Raw genomic sequence first — 17716 nt, 5'->3', positions numbered from 1 at the left:
CAAAGACATACACTGTATGCATTAAAATCAAAATGCATTTATTTATCCATTCTTAGAAAAGAATGCGTTAATACAAGTCTTTTCATTTGTAAACGAGTCTCTTTTCTAAGAAAAGAGATGCCCCGGCTCTCACCAAGTCTTCACAGTGGTATTTTATGATGTGCATGGCTCCCTCTGTAATCACAGGAGCTTCCAACAGCACTCGTGTAAACAGCCTGGGGAAACAAAACCAAGCACCAATACTCATAACCTGAAGAAAGTACCTTCAATTTTCAATTGCTTTCTGCTGTGGCAACTCATGTCGCCCTTGCAATCACACCAAGTCCCCCACAATATACAAAGTCACACAAAGTATCGGCTGTTATCGGCTAATTCAAGCAAGTCAATAAGCATCAGAATAAGTATCATATCTGATGGCTATTTGAAGATTTCCTTCAAATAGACTGCTGTATTTTCACATGTAAACAATAACAAAGTAGGGGCTGATTAACATTCTTTAAGTTTTCATGATCATGATTTTGATCACAGGGACACATACTTGTCCTTTGGATCCATATGTTCTTGTATGCCCTGTAGGATCGTGCACAGCACCTGATCGTACGTGTACAGGTCAGGTTGGTCACCAACTTCCTCCACTTTCACTTCTTGCATAAGGTATTCCTGGTACAGCCATGTGTGGATTAACTCATACTGGGTCCGCGGGTCAGATAGCACATAGTCAAACAGCACTGCAAAGAGATGGATTTGATGTGAATTTGGGTGAAGAATTACCCCCAAAAAGTAGAAAAAAGGCATTGTGAAAAGAACAAAAAAATTATGCATTTCCTCACAATATTGAAAAATACCAAAACATCCTGCACAACAAAGTCCAACAAAAGAGAAATTTTAACAAACACACAGAACAGGTGGTAATAATGAGTCAGAGTTTGTCAAAACATCTGAAGTGGTTTTCCCTAAAAAGCCTAATATAGGAAAAGAAATCTTCCACTCAACCCCTTTGATATCCTCCCCTTTAACTGTATAGCCAGACCTCCACTCACCCCCTTTGATATCCTCCCCTAACTGTATAGCCAGACCTTCACTCACCCCCTTTGATATCCTCCCCTTTAACTGTATAGCCAGACCTCCACTCACCCCCTTTGATATCCTCCCCTAACTGTATAGCCAGACCTCCACTCACCCCCTTTGATATCCTCCCCTTTAACTGTATAGCCAGACCTCCACTCACCCCCTTTGATATCCTCCCCTTTAACTGTATAGCCAGACCTCCACTCACCCCCTTTGATATCCTCTCCTAACTGTATAGCCAGACCTTCACTCACCCCCTTTGATATCCTCCCCTGACTGTATAGCCAGACCTCCACTCACCCCCTTTGATATCCTCCCCTTTAACTGTATAGCCAGACCTCCACTCACCCCCTTTGATATCCTCCCCTTTAACTGTATAGCCAGACCTCCACTCACCCCCTTTGATATCCTCCCCTTTAACTGTATAGCCAGACCTCCACTTACCCCCTTTGATATCCTCCCCTTTAACTGTATAGCCAGACCTTCACTCACCCCCTTTGATATCCTCCCCTTTAACTGTATAGCCAGACCTCCACTCACCCCCTTTGATATCCTCCCCTTTAACTGTATAGCCAGACCTCCACTCACCCCCTTTGATATCCTCCCCTAACTGTATAGCCAGACCAACAAGAAGCTTTATTCTTTCCTGAAATGAAGAGCAATACAGACTTAATTCATGTAGGAATAGGACAGTTCTGGTTGCTAAAGGATATATAGTAGTTAAGGTCATTTTCCAGTGCCTGTTTTATGCAGAACACAATTTGGGCGACTCATCATGTGATCTAACCTGCGCAACTCCACTCCGCGATGCAACACCTAGAAGACAAGATAAAAAAAATTGTTCAAGTAATGCTACAGAGGGGGAGATAATTTTGGGGAATTCACAGTATTTTGTTAGATATAAACTTTGACTGTATTTTTCTGGATATAAAAAACACCATTCTTATAATTTTGGGTCTAAAATTTTACTGATAGATTGTGGACGTCAAATAATAAAAGCCTTTTGTGTTAAAATATTACAAAAGCAGATCACATTTGTAAACAATTCATTTCTATCCACCAACCTTCTGTATGGAGGATCCTCTCGAATGCAGCCATGATCATGCGATGCCTCTCATTCACATCCATCGGTCTAGTGACATCAGCAAGCTTGAATGCCTTGATCTTACGGACACGCTGGAACAAGAAACCATTTTTTTTAGTTCTTATATCTTCATATTCCTTGTGTTCATGTGTAAAAGACGTCCAGTGATAAATTGCTTTATTTTCTTTGCACCCCAAAAATGTGTAAAGTATATTATCCTGGTTGCGACATTTGGCAAAATGCAAGGCTATGCATTCAAAATGTTAGGGAATTTTAAGTCCTTTGGTATTGTTTGACATGGAAATTATTTAGTTCACTAACTTTGACTGAAATATTCACAGATGAAAGTGCATCTGTTAAACTTAAAGGATAGGGGTTTGCTCAAAACAAGATAATTATAATATGTATTCTCCTTTTATTAACATTTGTATAGAATTAATGTACTTTCTATTAAATGTGACATGTGTATCAATGTTTTCCTTGACTCTCTCTGTTAATGCACTAGTCAATAATTTAATGACTTGAAGTACTCACCAGTTGAGAAGCAGACATGTCCTTAGGAAGTAATGTTGGCTATAAAGAACAATATATATTATAAGCACAGGCAAATAAATAAAAAAGGCCAAATAGTTGTGTTTGTGAACCAGAAGAATAAATACAATACACCAAAAACTGGAATTCGACTCTGCCAAATATTTGTCTTTAATAAGACTTCCCCAGGGCAGTTTTGGTGTATTATGAGTACAAGCAACATACAAATGGTGTGAGAACCATAGTTAGTGAGGAAACAGAACATACAACAAGCAACTAAACAAGGACAAGTTTTCAGAGTTTATGCTGAACATGAATGGTAAAAGAATCATCTTATCAGCATATAGACGTTAGGCAGATAACCTAAAAATAGTAGTCATTCAGACCATACTAGTAATGCAAAACTGTAAAAAAGAAAAACAAAAATTGGGGGAGCCAATCTCTCTACTTGCAGTTGGGATGCTGAGTTATATGATCAAGGCAAATGGCATAAGATTCATGTGTGACCCCAGAAGAATAAAAATTTAATGTTCTTGTGAAAGGAATCCCATCTCGGCTCCCAGTTCTTTATTACTTACCCTTTTGGCTTCCCCAGTTTTACTGTCCTTTGATTGGTCCAGCTGCCCACCTGTCGGATAGAAGGAGATTAGAAATAACACAGATCATGTGTATACATTTCTATACCACAAAGGATAATAACATCCCTCAACATAAAATAAACACATCAGAAAAATGTTGATTGCTGATGTCAATCAAAACTATTCATAACTACTGTACATATAGTAATACAGATATTACTAACTGAATTTTGTTCAAAGAAAATTATCCATCAATCAAGTTTGAGTTTGCATGATTCTGACAACTAAGGTCAAAGAATTATAGACCACAATTCATTAACTCTTGTAACTTACTCAAGATTCTCTGTAATGCTGAGTCCTTCTTTCCTGTCTGAAAACCAATGAAATGAGATTCAGTGTGTCTTGGTTATTCTCATATTTATGGTGTACATAAAGGTTCCTACAGGGTTTTAGTACAGTGGTGCAGGGTTGTTTGAAGCTTTTTGGAAAAGAGGAAGAAATATTCTTATAGTTAGGTATTCAATCTGCTAGATTTACTAGATTTCCTAATTTTTAACATCATTTGCTGTTAGACATTTTTGTTACACATCCTAAATGGAATCTAGCATGTTTGGGTCCACTAAAACTCCTTTTGATAAATCTTTGATCTACAACTACATTAAGGGTTACATACCTCAGCACCAGTCTCTTGCCAGTGAGCACTTCCACCTATCACAGGAATACTTCTCTGATTCTCTTTTTTTATCCTTGGGTCTTGAGCCTGGGTAATCATCATCATCATCATCAGAAATGTAATAATCATAATTATCATCACCGGAATCATTAACACCACCATAATCATCATTATCAGAAAAGTAATCATCTTCATTATTAGAATCATGACCACCACCACCATCATCATCATCAGTACAATCAACATAACTATCAGAATCATCACTTCATCATAACCATATCAACATCATCAATACCATCATTACCAATACTATCATACAGAAGTGTTGTCTCACCAACAAAAATACTTTTTTAACAATAATGCAGAGAATGGCTGTATTGCATTATATTACAATCTGGCACAATTCACATAAACATCTGAAAAATCATTGTGTAAACACTGGGTAAACAGTGTCTGACCTGTGGATTAGATTAAGACATTGCTGTTATAAAATGCAGATTCTATGTTCTAATCTTAAAAAAAAGACTCAATCATAGTCTCATCATTATTTATCATTTAATTTAGACTTTACCAATATCACCTACAACATACTGTATCTACTGTACCAAACAAATGCAGTGGCAAAACCAGGTTTGTTCAAAGGGTAGTTTAGTTTATAAAAAATACTAGGTCTTTAAAGGCTTTAATTGTCTGCTTAAGGACAAACACCCTTTTGCATAAAAAAGGTGGTTCTATTGAACCCAAGAAACCACAACTGGACGCACCACTGATTGTCACCAGTCCAGCCCCCAAATAAGGCCACCAGACAGCTCAGCTTGTATTAATGTCACTATGTGATTTTCGTGTAACATAGAGAGTACCATTCTCATCCCAACTCACCTTTTTCAACTCTTCCATTCTATCAAACCCCACTCCAATACATGCAGTTGTCATCTGTGACGCAAGCAGCCGAGCCAGATGGGCCACTTGGGCCTGCCCACCGGCGGCAGCAATCGGGGTGTAAGTGTCGTTGAAGTGGGACGGCATTCGGTCTGGCAGGGTAAGCATACTGATCAGGACCAAGTTGGTGACAGCCTCCTTATCAAGCCGTGGTATCAGATCATTGGCGGTTAGATCGATTGCCTCGGCATTGGACATGGTGATCATGTCAATGTCATCATTCTGGAATATTAATCCAAGCTCCAGTGAGAATATTTGGGTGCATGAACCAAAAGTTACAGAGCATTTCCAGGCATTCATGGTTTGGTTCCATGGTCATTATCATTCCTTTTAGACACATAACAGGAATATAATTGGTTCTCATTATGTTCACTTACATCAAGTAGCTTGGCTTTCTTGTTAGCTGCCGCTGTATCACTCTCTGCTTTGAGCTTCAGTGACTCGGGTGTTGCTTTTGGCATATTCTTTTCCAACTGAGGGGGGAACAAGCCATCACTTGGTAACAACACCAACATTTCACTTAAAATTCAGATGAAATGTGACTATTTTGAAGTGACTTTTTGTGAAGTCATAGACATTTTGTAGCTTTCATCCCAGCGGTTAAGAAAAAATTCACTGAAATCTTGGAGGTGTGCATTTTGGTCTCATTGGTACATTAGCATTATATAAATAGAGAAATTAGTCTGGAATGTAAGAAACTGACATGGAACTGATTGTGGCTTGTCTTCACAGTGCACATGAACAGTTTCTATCATGTCCTTCAAAACAGGATCAGTGCTGAATATGTGCATATGCAAGGATTTTTTCATATAAAGTCATAGAGATATATTATATTGAAGGGTTTTTTCATAAAGTCATAGTGATATATTCACCTCTGCTTGTGAGGCTCCAAGATCAGTCAGGAGGGTTGTGATTTGTGGAAGAAATTCAACTGCAAAAAACACAAACACATACACTTAGTAAAATAATGATGGGACGTTTCTGAGTTACCAAGCTATATATATATATATAAGCTATCTATATTTTGTGTTTGCACACAAGCAAAAAATGTTTTGTTCAAAGTTATGCAAGTTATCAGATATATTCTTGTTAAAACATGTTAGTATGAAATAAAAACAATATGTTTTCTGCTTGTGCATACAAAAAAAATTTGCTATTCACGGTTGCTCAAAATCAATAGAAAGTGTCATATAACATGTACATACATGAGCTTGGATGTCTCAACAAGCTCATCAGATGAAGCTAAAAAAAAAACAGATTAAAATACATGGATTAAAATGATAACTAACCCAGTAGAGGGATGAATAAATGCTCTTACTGACTGAGTGCACAGACCACAGAAGAAATTATGTAACAGTTAATTTTTACATTGTTTTATGGCCCAAGAGCTAAGATGTTGGCCATAAACAATGGAAAGACCACACCAGAACTTATGTAACAGTTAATTTTTTCATTGTTTTATGGCGCAAGAGCTAAGATATTGGCCATAAAAAAGATGGAAACATTCAAGTACAATAGCGTTAAGTCCCATGCAAACTGCGCCAGCACCTGCCAGCATTGCTGGCAAATTTTCGCTTGACTGACTATAGCACAAAGGAAATGTCAAAATGGGAAAAGGACTTTCTGACATTTCCTTTGTCTTGTGGTCAGTTGAGCAAGAATTCGCCAGCAATGCTGGCTGGTGCTGGCGCAGTTTGCACAGGGCTTAAAATGTATTATACAGAGTGTTGAGCACAAATTCCACTGCAAAGTATTGCGTTGTTTCTGAGTGGGATGTACAAGGATGTATGACCAGCTAAATTACCAGTGTGTGTAGCACCATACAGTAGATGTATGATACAGGAAGTGCAAGTATATGCCCCACTAATCAACCAATGAGAGTTGGCATAGCCATGTAGCTCTGTATTATGAAAGAGATACAGTAAGTGTAGATACTACAGGGGTGAAATACCTTAAGGTTCTTCCGGACACTGCTGACTTGGGACTTTGACAAGGATGTGGGTAGATTGGCTATGCAGTAACACAATAACAAATCATTACATGTTAACTGATTCACACAATCTTTTTTGGCAAATTCTAATTACACAAAAGTTTAAGGCAAATTAAGAGAGGTATGTGACAGTGAGCACATGGCAGTATTGTGACCATATTGTAAGGTATTAATAATACAGAGCAATCCAGCTTTAATGAAACTTTTGAGAGCCTTAGAATTCTTAATGTGGCTTTGCTAAGTTGGTTGAATAAAAGACATCACTATAATAATTGCAGTACTACTAGTAAAGTTCTGAATTTTTATCTTTAATAAGACTTCTTCAAAGTAGACTCAATAAGTCTTGGACATGACTTAGAATTTGATGTGAGAGGCAGAGAATTGAGATTGCCCTGAAAAGGTTTTATTTAAGATAAAAATTTGGCAGAGTCGACTACCAGTTTGTGGTAAACTATATTTAACACTTTCCCATTTAAAAATGTACTTTCCCATTTAAATGTGTACTTTTGCGAGAGCGTTGTTTTCATGTCCTCAAAACGCGGGTCAACCAATCAGAGACCGTCACTTCAATAGCCTTAATTCAACGCGTCTGGAGAACGCCAGTCAGCCAATGAAATGATCTTGAAATTTGAGCCTTCGTGATTCCGCTTCTTCGACCGGACTTGACCAATCACACGGAATCATTCTTATCCCACAAAAAGGTCAATACAAATAGCCTTCTGTCAACAGATGCAGATTGCCGGTGATAACGATAATTAACGCGGACTAGGGGTCAGAAGAGATCAAATGGAGAAGATGACTTTAGAAAATAAAAGGAGTAGCCTTACATCTTCAAAACTACGTATAGTACTCGAACTTTAACAAGTCATTAAACAAGCTATTTCTAAAACCAACACCAAGGACACTCGAATTGGCTTACCCTAGTAATGACCTTTTTCTTCTTTGCACATCTCTCCCAGAATCTCTTTTCGCTATACCAAATATGTCATGTCTTTCTGTGAACAATTCACCAAGTGGATATTTTTAGTGTTCCCAGGTCGGACTAATCATACTTGATCTCAATGAACCAAAGACTTGTGATGGCGCGAAACGAAATTGGCGCCCTTTTAGTCCCGTGGCTTGGCTCGATCACGGCTGTATCCAGCCCAAATTTGTCTGCATCCAAATCAAATATTGTTCTTTTTGCCATCGGTTTCATCCAAGAATGACCCATTCGTATTGTTCTCATTATAAAAAGATGCAGGAGAGAAATCTTCTAGCTCACGCTGCACATGATGCCGTGTAACACGAGATCTCAGGGTATGGAATGAATTGATAAACAATTTACTGTTTCAACAGATTCGTATTATACAGCAAATCAAAGTGCGTTTTCGAACGCAGAACGTGCAATCTGTAATATAGGTGAACTCGAAAAATACCATCGTGTTTCGAAGCAATCACATACGGAAAACCCCTTTAATAAAGCAAACCTCTAACTACTGAAACATCTCACCGAAACGTGAAAGAGGAAGATAGTATACAACATCATCATTTATTGCAAGGAGAACGAATAAAAGCCAATCACATTCCCAATCAGTGCGTTTGCAGACGCAACGAGTGTCTAGGATCGATTTACAAAGCTACATAGGCATGGAAAGCCGGTAAAAATTTTAGTGTACTATGTATCTAAAGTGACTAGCCTTTAAACAATATATCGGCGTTTTCTTACTTTGTAAGTCAAGCACGCAAAATGTTTTGTTCATTTCACAGAGATCGGACATAGCCATGCGTTATACTTCTCGATAGACACTCAAGAGTAGGCTTTGAAAACAAACCGGAAACTGTGCGTTTTAAAGACGCAGGCTAGTCAATAGTGTGAAAGAATCTAATTTTCGGTACGAGAAACACATTATGACGTTTGTAATTGGTTGTTAGAAGACGAGGTTGATACAACTTTCTTATTCAAACATCAGAAGCAAGCTGTTATAAGTTGATTTACGTCTAGTTATGTGCTTTAGGAAAGCACCCGACTCCGGGACAGATGGAGCACCAAAGGTTGAGCTCTCTGTTGGTGGTCATATGATATGATTAAAAAACTGCCATCTTGTAAGCTAGGAGATAAGGCCCGAACAAACCGGAAAGTGTGCGTTTTAAAGACGCAGGCTAGTCAATAGTGTAGAAGAATCTAATTTTCGGTACAAGAAACACATGGCGCTTGTAATTGCTTGTAAGAACATGATATAATTTTTCTTGTTCAAACATCAAAGCAAGCTGTTATTAGTTGATTTATAGTTGATTTACGTCTTTAAAGCTAGTTATGTGCTTTTGGTTTGCTTAATTTTGGGTATAAGTTCATAATATTTCCTACATTCATGTCACCTTCCTGGGTTTACATTCAAAGTAGTGGACTACAATTTATTTCATTGAGCATTTTTGTCTATAGTTTGGTGAGCTTGAGTATAAGCAGGGTATAAATAACAATGTCAAGTAATTTATCCCTTAGGATAAAACCAATCGCATGTCTATTAGTGCGTTCGAAAATGCAACGGTCTAGATATTCATGTAAGCACGAGATCAAGAGACAGATATAGGCATGGAAAGCCAGTGAAAATATTATATCCTCGCAAACTTTAAACACCGCCAGATTACTATTTTCCAAAAGTAGTTGTTTATCCGAGAACTAGACATTTTGTTGCCAATAAACAGTGAACAATACGCTCTGAGAATAAAGCCGATGTTCTGGGATGTTGGCGCGTTCTAGAGACCCCTTTTAGGGGTAGCGATGAGTAAGTTCGAGATTTGCCGAGGCGCCGAGACCGCGTTTTAGAATCCGAGCCCGAGACCTTAAGTCAAATTTCGGAATCCGTGTCCGAGCTTTTACTAGCTTGTGTTCGGACATCAGATAACTTGCTCGAGGTATGTCATAAACATTAGTTGAAAAAGAATAGCTAGAGCGGAAAGGCTTAAGACTCGAGACTCGAAAAAGAGGGAAACCCTTATCAGTAACAACATAAAACAGATCGCGTTTAACAGAGACTCCGAGAACGTGGAACAAAAAGAGGCTCCAAGATCCTAAAATGTCGTGGGGAAAAACGAGACTTCGAGACTTCCGTAAAAACGCCGAGATTCCGAGACTTTGCGAAATTTTTGCGAGATTTTCGAAATTTTAAGGTACCCATCGTTACCCCTTACGTATATTACAGATTGCACGTTCTTTTTGCAATTGGTTCCCTCCAAGAATGACCCATTCGTATTGTTCTCATTATAAAAAGATCCTCTAGCTCACGCTGCACATGATGCCGTGTAACACAAGATCTCAGGGTATGGAATGAATTGATAAACAATTTGCTGTTGTTGCAATTAAATATTGACAGATTCTGATTATACAGCAAATCAAAACGTAGCAAGTGCGTTTTCGAACGCAGAAACGTACAATCTGTAATATAGGTGAACTCGAAAAATACCATCATGTTTCGAAGCAACCACAACTTGAGTAAATAGCCGCGGGTATATGTGCTGGGGCTGCCACGTGCTAACTTTGTCAAGTTGAAAAAATGTAACACCAAGCTGTAATATCCGACTGTCCCTATGCATGAATCTACGATACTGTAGGATGATAATAGGCTAAATTCTTTTAAACAGATTATCTGTTCAAATCTTTTGATTTTTCTCTAGAATTATATTGATGCGCTCTTTTGCTCGACTGGTGCTTGGAATGCTTGTGTGCAAAGAGCAAAGCTCCCTAGCTCGGGCCTTATCTCCTAGCTTACAAGATAGCAGTTTGTTAATCATATCATATGACCACCAACAGAGAGCTCAACCTTTGGTGCTCCATCTGTCCCGGAGTCGGGTGCTTTCCCAAAGCACATAACTAGACGTAAATCAACTTATAACAGCTTGCTTTTGATGTTTGAATAAGAAAGTTTTATCAACCTCGTCTTCTAACAACCAATTACAAACGCCATAATGTGTTTCTCGTACCGAAAATTAGATTCTTTCACACTATTGACTAGCCTGCGTCTTTAAAACGCACAGTTTCCGGTTTGTTTTCAAAGCCTACTCTTGAGTGTCTATTGAGAAGAAAATATAACGCATGGCTATGTCCAATCTCTGTGAAATGAAGAAAACATTTTGCTTGCTTGACTTACAAAGTAAGAAAACGCCGATATATTGTTTAAAGGCTAGTCACTTTAGATACATAGTACACTAAAATTTTTACCGGCTTTCCATGCCTATGTATCTTTGTAAATCGATCCTAGACACTCGTTGCGTCTGCAAACGCACTGATTGGTAATGTGATTGGCTTTTATTCGTTCTCCTTGTAATAAATGATGATGTTGTATACTATCTTCCTCTTTCACGTTTCGGTAAGATGTTTCAGTAGTTAGAGGTTTGCTTTATTAAAGGGGTTTTTCGTATGTGATTGCTTCGAAACACGGTGGTATTTTTCGAGTTCACCTATATTACAGATTGCACGTTCTGCGTTCGAAAACGCACTTTGATTTGCTGTATAATCCGAATCTGTTGAAACAGTAAATTGTTTATCAATTCATTCCATACCCTGAGATCTCGTGTTACACGGCATCATGTGCAGCGTGAGCTAGAAGATTTCTCTCCTGCATCTTTTTATAATGAGAACAATACGAATGGGTCATTCTTGGATGAAACCGATGGCAAAAAGAACAATATTTGATTTGGATGGCAGACAAATTTGGGCTGGATACAGCCGTGTTCGAGCCAACGGGACTAAAAGGGCGCCAATTTCGTTTCGCGCCATCACAAGTCTTTGGTTCATTGAGATCAAGTATGATTAGTCCGACCTGGGAACACTAAAAATACCCACTTGGTGAATTGTTCACAGAAAGACATGACATATTTGGTATAGCGAAAAGAGATTCTGGGAGAGCTGTGCAAAGAAGAAAAAGGTCATTACTAGGGTAAGCCAATTCGAGTGTCCTTGGTGTTGGTTTTAGAAATAGCTTGTTTAATGACTTGTTAAAGTTCGGGTACTATACGTAGTTTTGAAGGCTACTCCTTTTATTTTCTAAAGTCATCTTCTCCATTTGATCTCTTCTGACCCCTAGTCCGCGTTAATTATCGTTATCACCGGCAATCTGCATCTGTTGACAGAAGGCTATTTGTATTGCCCTTTTTGCGGGATAAGAATGATTCAGTGTGATTGGTCAGGTCGCGTGGAAGAACGCGGAATCACGAAGGCTCAAATTTCAAGATCATTTCATTGGCTGACTGGCGTTTTCCAGACGCGTTGAATTAAGGCTATTGAAGTGACGGTCTCTGATTGGTTGACCCGCGGTTTGAGGACGTGAAAACAACGCTCTCGCAAAAGTACACATTTAAATGGGAAAGTACATTTTTAAATGGGAAAGTGTTATTTAAACTCTGGTAAACAGACCCAACCATTTGGGTATTTGATTGACACTGAAACGATATTCACTACCCACCATGAAGAGACTCAAATGTCTGAACCACAGTCGACATGAACACTGGCCTCTGACGGGCAATATTGGACAACGTGCCAAGGCCGGCCATTAGGTTGACACTGTGGGAAGATTTCAATATATCAGTAACATCTCACTGCTTGTTACAAAACCCACCACCACCACAACCATCACTTCAATCTTGCAATATTAATCATGCAGATGCTCTGTTGTGCCTTCGGCACCAGTATAACTGGTGGAAATTCAATAAATAAAATAAATGAGTAGTGAGGCAAAGATAGATAGAAAAGTTGTCAACATCCCAATAACTTCACAATGGTTGTGACATAAACCCCCAACACCAACACCTCTATCTTATATGTCCAGGGAAGTAACTAGAGAAACATGCAGCGTGGAGCCCAGAAAAGTGATTCACTGACCACAGATCAATTAAGTTCAAATTATCATCTTTGGCTCTGGAAATTGGTCACTAGACTCATCTAGAAACTTTTATACACACAAAATTAACAGACTTCTTAACTAAAGGAGTCAAAAGAAATTGAACTCATCTCATCAACAGTAGAAACAATGTTAAATAAATTCAGTCTATGTATTTTTGACCCCACAAAAATTAACTTCAAAGGCTTCAGTTTCAGGCAGTGTGAAATCTATATATTACATACTACATACATACCTAGATATAGTTGGTGATGCTATCAGCGACAGCAAAGCTTCCAGAGTAGTCCCGCCCTCCTCTCTCAACTCCTGCATCTTGACTAAGGGATGGGCCCGCGGCACCACGTCCAGGGAGATGTCTGCTTCCCCCTTCTTGCTCGATTCAGAGTCCTAAAAATGCAGAACAAATGTTCCCTTTTTAGTAAGTGTAAGAAAAGTAATTAATATTTTACCTCAAATTAGAAGAATAGCTTTCATAAAGCAAAAGCATAGGGTATGAAAACACATTTGATGATGATGTCCATGTGAAATTGGTACTTAAAGAGTGTTCCTAAGAGTACAGTATTTTTTGGAAATTTAATTCAAGTCGCTTTTTTGGGTGGAGGTTTCTATCCTTGATCACCCCCCCCACACACACACACACCATTTCCTTGAACAACAACACCCCACATCACCACCCCCCCCCCCCTTAATCTACACACCCCTTTGCAACTGGCTTTTCAGCCTGAGGGGATCTATACCTGTGACTTAGTGGATTGAACCAACACCAACATCTCCATAAACTTGATGGCATGTGTTCTTATACTGAAATACGGAAGAGAAAAAAAAGTGAGCTTATAGACTTATAGAGTCATTTAGTTGAAAGTGTAACCATCAGGGAATTGGAGGGATTTTTAGGCTTTTTAGACAGAGGGGGTTGAAGATCATGTGACAACAAAAGCAATGTGGTGATGGTAGTAATGGTGTTGGATGGTGATTTGCGGTTGTGATAGAGGAGCTGATGATGGTATTTAGGGTGATTATAATAATGGTGTGGTGATGGTGGTTGTAATGATTATGATAATGGTGACAGTGTTATCAGCGATAATGGTGGTTGTGGCGATGGTGATGATTATAATAATGATTATGACAACATACTGTCAGTGATGGTGATGTTGACAAAAGTGGTGCTGATTTTGATGACAAAGGTGATATCAGCAATGTTGGTTGTTATGATGATTATGTAGGCAATGATGATGTTTGCTGAGAAAAAAACCGAATATGAAGGATAATGGTAATTAAAAGGCTGATTTTGACTCCACATAAAATTCCTCTAAAGCCTACAATATAGAAGCAAGTAAATAAGGCATTTCTAACCCATATTGTTTCAAACAAGGGCTCTATAATCTTCAACATGTTTTTTGTTCTTACCCATCATTATCAGAGGCCAACATCCCAATAATTTGATTTTTCATTTGAGTCAGCAACTAAAGAAAATAAATGCATTATCAAGTACAGCATCATTAAGCAGGGATGTTCCTAAGTAATCTGTCCCATTGACTCGGAGATTGACCTGGTTAAATATGACACAAATTCAGCAAAAAGTAAAGCCATAATTTAGCTGGATTACTCTTTTCTATCTTGCTAAATTCTCTGTTAGCCAGCTTTGCAAAATAATTAAGTAAGTAAGTTCAGTATTTGCCGAAGGCACATGAACATTACTGTAGGTAACATGAATGCTTAGTTTTCAGGCTAGAAAGAATATAAACACATAGCAATGAAAGCTTTGGCAACATATTGTATCACATCTTCTAAAAGTGTCATCCTTAAAAAGTTATCAGCAGCCATTTTGTCATCTTAGCAAAATACAAAGTGGGGAATAACACCTATTTTTATTAGCTGATTTTGGGGAAGGTTATCAATTAAATTTGGCAAATAAGAATTGGGTTTTGGATTGAGATTGATTAAACTTAATTTGTCTTTTCAATACTGACTGAAAATATTAACAAAGGTTTGCCTGACAAGTGTCCTTTGGATCTAAATTATGGCTTTTTCTGGTAAAGAATAAGACACTTGTGTTCCGTACCTCCCACATCTGTTCTAACTCCTCTGATATGACCCTCTTTTTGCACACGTGCTGAAGGGCAAATTTGTAAAGTTGAGTGACACACAGCATCACCCGCTTCTGGACGGCAACATTGTCGTCACCCAGCGCCACTGCCAAGGAGCTCAGTACTTTGCCAAGCAACTCAATGTCTTTCTTGCTGCATGGAAAATGGTTATCATGATTGGATAGTACCCAGCTTCACAACACCCTTTTTATTTCCTTCCAATTAAAAAAAAATCCTTTTCTAGCCCTGCTAGATAAATTTTTTAACCCAAATAAAATACACACAAAACTGTACACACCTAAAACAAACAAGGCTAAGTTTAAGATAAAAGTTGTTCCCCCCCACAAAAAAAAAAAAAATTAGAACCCCTCCCATTATACTTATATCTAAAATATCTAAACATCTGTTTATTTTTACCATAATGCCAGTAACAATTCTATTATAAATATTTATATAGTATTTTATACTTACCAAGCCTCTTCAATAAATCCAACAACAAACTTACGGACCTCAGCTGATCTGTCTTGTTGAAATACTAGCATTTCCTGGCAAGAGGCACAGACAAATTAGTAATCCTTTGATGGAAAATGCAAAATCAGTCATCAATCAGCCTAGAACCTTATCTCCAAAAGATCGCCAGAGTTCTTTCAAGACATACCAAACCCGAGTTGTAAAAGTGTGTAATGCATGTTATGGAGGGAGCTGTGTTATGGGCTTCACTTTTTAGCCAGCATTGATAGATTAGAATCCAGGTTGGGTAAGCTTGAATGTAAAAACCTGGCTCTCTAAATTTGTAGTAAATCTGTCAATTTCTTGAATAATGTACTAAAATGGAGGTCACTGCACTTTACTGACATGTAATGGGGGAAGTGTCAAGTGCTTTATGCGAAAAAACAAAAAAATAATTTAAAATCATCTTCATGTTGGCAACTTGAGGTTACTGCAAATGCTCACTGTACTGGGCTGGATTCCTATGTAGAGAGCAGCCCAGGGATGAATGCTCTTTTTATTCAATCAAGATAGCTGTATTTATCTCTAGGTTAAAGCTAACCTGCTTTCTAGAAACCTGACCACGAACTTTAGGGTGACAGGCAGTAGCCAGGATTTTGAGCAAGGGGGGGGGGGGGGGGGTTGTTTACCCATTTAGCTTACATTTTCTCTTGGGCAGCTCGCCCTACAGTACAGCCTGGAAGAAACTTAACAGCATTGCGCACGTTTTTTGCGTGTAGTTTGAGTGTAGTGCATGCATGGATTTTGCATGTAAAACGCTGAGTTTACTACACGAACAGTGTGTTTAGTTTCCCTTTGTTATTCAGAAATGTTGGCTATTGTTCGTTCAAATTTTCAATGCAGGGAGAACTACTGGTAATGCAGAAAATACTTTCATACGAAAGCCACATGAAACGAGGACATTTAAGTTTAAGCGTACAACATGTATGCGTTAAAATAAGGTGATACCTTGTTCGTTTTCTCGCCTTGCGTACGGCAAAACTAATCGACTGTTTTACCTATTGCGACTTTCTTTATAACAAAATAAAGCTTAGATATAGGGGATTCTTTTTCGAAGGGTCTATTTGATGCGCGAGTTGAAAAGCAAGAGAAAACACTCATAGTTTAGTTGCCGCCGACATTGTTTCGCAAAGGCAAGCGAAGATCAATTGTCACCTTGCTCTCTCGGCTTGCGTATGGCTCAAACAAATCGACTGCTTTACGGATTGCGATGATCTTTATAGCAAATTAAAGCTTAGATGTAGGGGATTCTTTTTCGAGGGGTCTATTTGATGCACAAGTTAAAAATCAAGAGAAAACGCTCATAGTTTAGTTGCCGCCAACATTACACTGTCATTGTTTTGCAAAGGCAAGCTAAGATCAATTGTCACCTAACTCTCTCGGCTTGCGTAAGGCTCAAACTTATCGAATGTCAAATTTAAAACTACATGTAGTGCCCGACTAGCCAGCGAGACTTTGTGTACAGTGACAAGAAGTGTCATTTGGCACGTTTGTTTGTTATCGTAAAACTCGCAAACACAAAAATTCGCACATCTTGGAAATTAGACGAAGATACTTTCTTTGGCTCAAAAGCTTATAAAAAACAGAGTGAAAGCAATCTTTTTGTAGACGTGAAAATGCAAGGGATTTCAGAGGGCGATTCAGTAGGGCGCTAACAATAGTCCGACACGGAAGTTAATGAAGTTAATGAGGCAAACATGTGCGTGTAGTTTGGTGCATGTAGTCCACTCTAGGTGCGTGGAGTTTGAGTTCATGAATCTAATTACACTCAAACCACACGCAAAAAAACATGCAAAAAATGTTCTCTGCAGGCTGTATTGTAGCTCGCTGTGGTACTAAATTTTCCTTCATAAGAGCAGACCTTCCAGTCTAGTGGGGTGGTTCTCCCCCCATCCCCCCCCCAGGCTATGGGCCTGGGGGAGCATAATTTACAAAAAAATCACAATAACCTTGAAGGCCCACACAACTTTATACTCACATCCAAGAAGTTATCAAGAAGTGAAGGGTCCTTATTCACAATAAACTCTTGCACCTGGAACAACAAAAGCCATCAAGAGCTACTGCAAATATCATAGGGTTGGACATGAACGTCTGTTATCACTGAGTTCACCCTTACTTGTTTTAAGCAATTGAGCTTTCCCTCTTTTTCCAATTGTGCTTGATTAAGCAAATCAATAACCTGTGAATAGAATAGTGAGTATATACTTTAGTATTTTATTTGTAGCCGAAATACTACTCTCACATATTAAAAGACTAAGCCTCCAAGCCCTTTCTGTCCCCTCCACAATTCAAAAAAGATTTTTTTGGACCTGTAAGCAACACACTGAACTACGTGTGATCGTTAAAAGCATTGACGTTTCAAATGACATGTCCAAATTGA

General features: G+C 38.5%; 1 protein-coding gene and 1 long non-coding RNA gene across 3 annotated transcripts in view; one reads left to right on the top strand and one right to left on the bottom strand.

Moving 5' to 3' along the window:
• Positions 1–17716, bottom strand: part of LOC5504180 (symplekin-like) — a 29098-nt gene that overhangs the window by 11144 nt on the left and 238 nt on the right. The window contains exons 2-23 of the mRNA XM_048730508.1: positions 17453–17515; positions 17315–17368; positions 15298–15371; positions 14802–14979; positions 14147–14202; positions 13477–13540; positions 12975–13126; positions 12305–12402; positions 6825–6883; positions 6079–6115; positions 5746–5804; positions 5251–5346; positions 4814–5095; positions 3935–4021; positions 3595–3631; positions 3262–3311; positions 2687–2725; positions 2133–2244; positions 1856–1884; positions 1657–1714; positions 539–728; positions 134–215 (exon numbers count right to left, since the gene is read on the bottom strand). Of these exons, the coding sequence (XP_048586465.1) occupies positions 134–215; positions 539–728; positions 1657–1714; positions 1856–1884; positions 2133–2244; positions 2687–2725; positions 3262–3311; positions 3595–3631; positions 3935–4021; positions 4814–5095; positions 5251–5346; positions 5746–5804; positions 6079–6115; positions 6825–6883; positions 12305–12402; positions 12975–13126; positions 13477–13540; positions 14147–14202; positions 14802–14979; positions 15298–15371; positions 17315–17368; positions 17453–17515 (1956 nt within the window). The remainder of the gene's footprint in view (positions 1–133; positions 216–538; positions 729–1656; positions 1715–1855; positions 1885–2132; positions 2245–2686; positions 2726–3261; positions 3312–3594; positions 3632–3934; positions 4022–4813; positions 5096–5250; positions 5347–5745; positions 5805–6078; positions 6116–6824; positions 6884–12304; positions 12403–12974; positions 13127–13476; positions 13541–14146; positions 14203–14801; positions 14980–15297; positions 15372–17314; positions 17369–17452; positions 17516–17716) is intronic.
• On the top strand, positions 7564–11757 carry LOC125568366. 2 transcript variants are annotated; one of them, XR_007312294.1, is made up of 2 exons: positions 7564–8162; positions 11704–11757. It is a non-coding gene; the product is annotated as an uncharacterized LOC125568366 (long non-coding RNA). The 2 variants fall into 2 exon arrangements; XR_007312295.1 differs by lacking the exon at positions 7564–8162 and adding an exon at positions 8822–10013.

This window comes from Nematostella vectensis, chromosome 7 (genome assembly GCF_932526225.1).
Source record: "Nematostella vectensis chromosome 7, jaNemVect1.1, whole genome shotgun sequence".
NCBI classification, from domain to species: domain Eukaryota; kingdom Metazoa; phylum Cnidaria; class Anthozoa; order Actiniaria; family Edwardsiidae; genus Nematostella; species Nematostella vectensis.
This window is presented reverse-complemented; position numbering and strand designations above follow the sequence as displayed.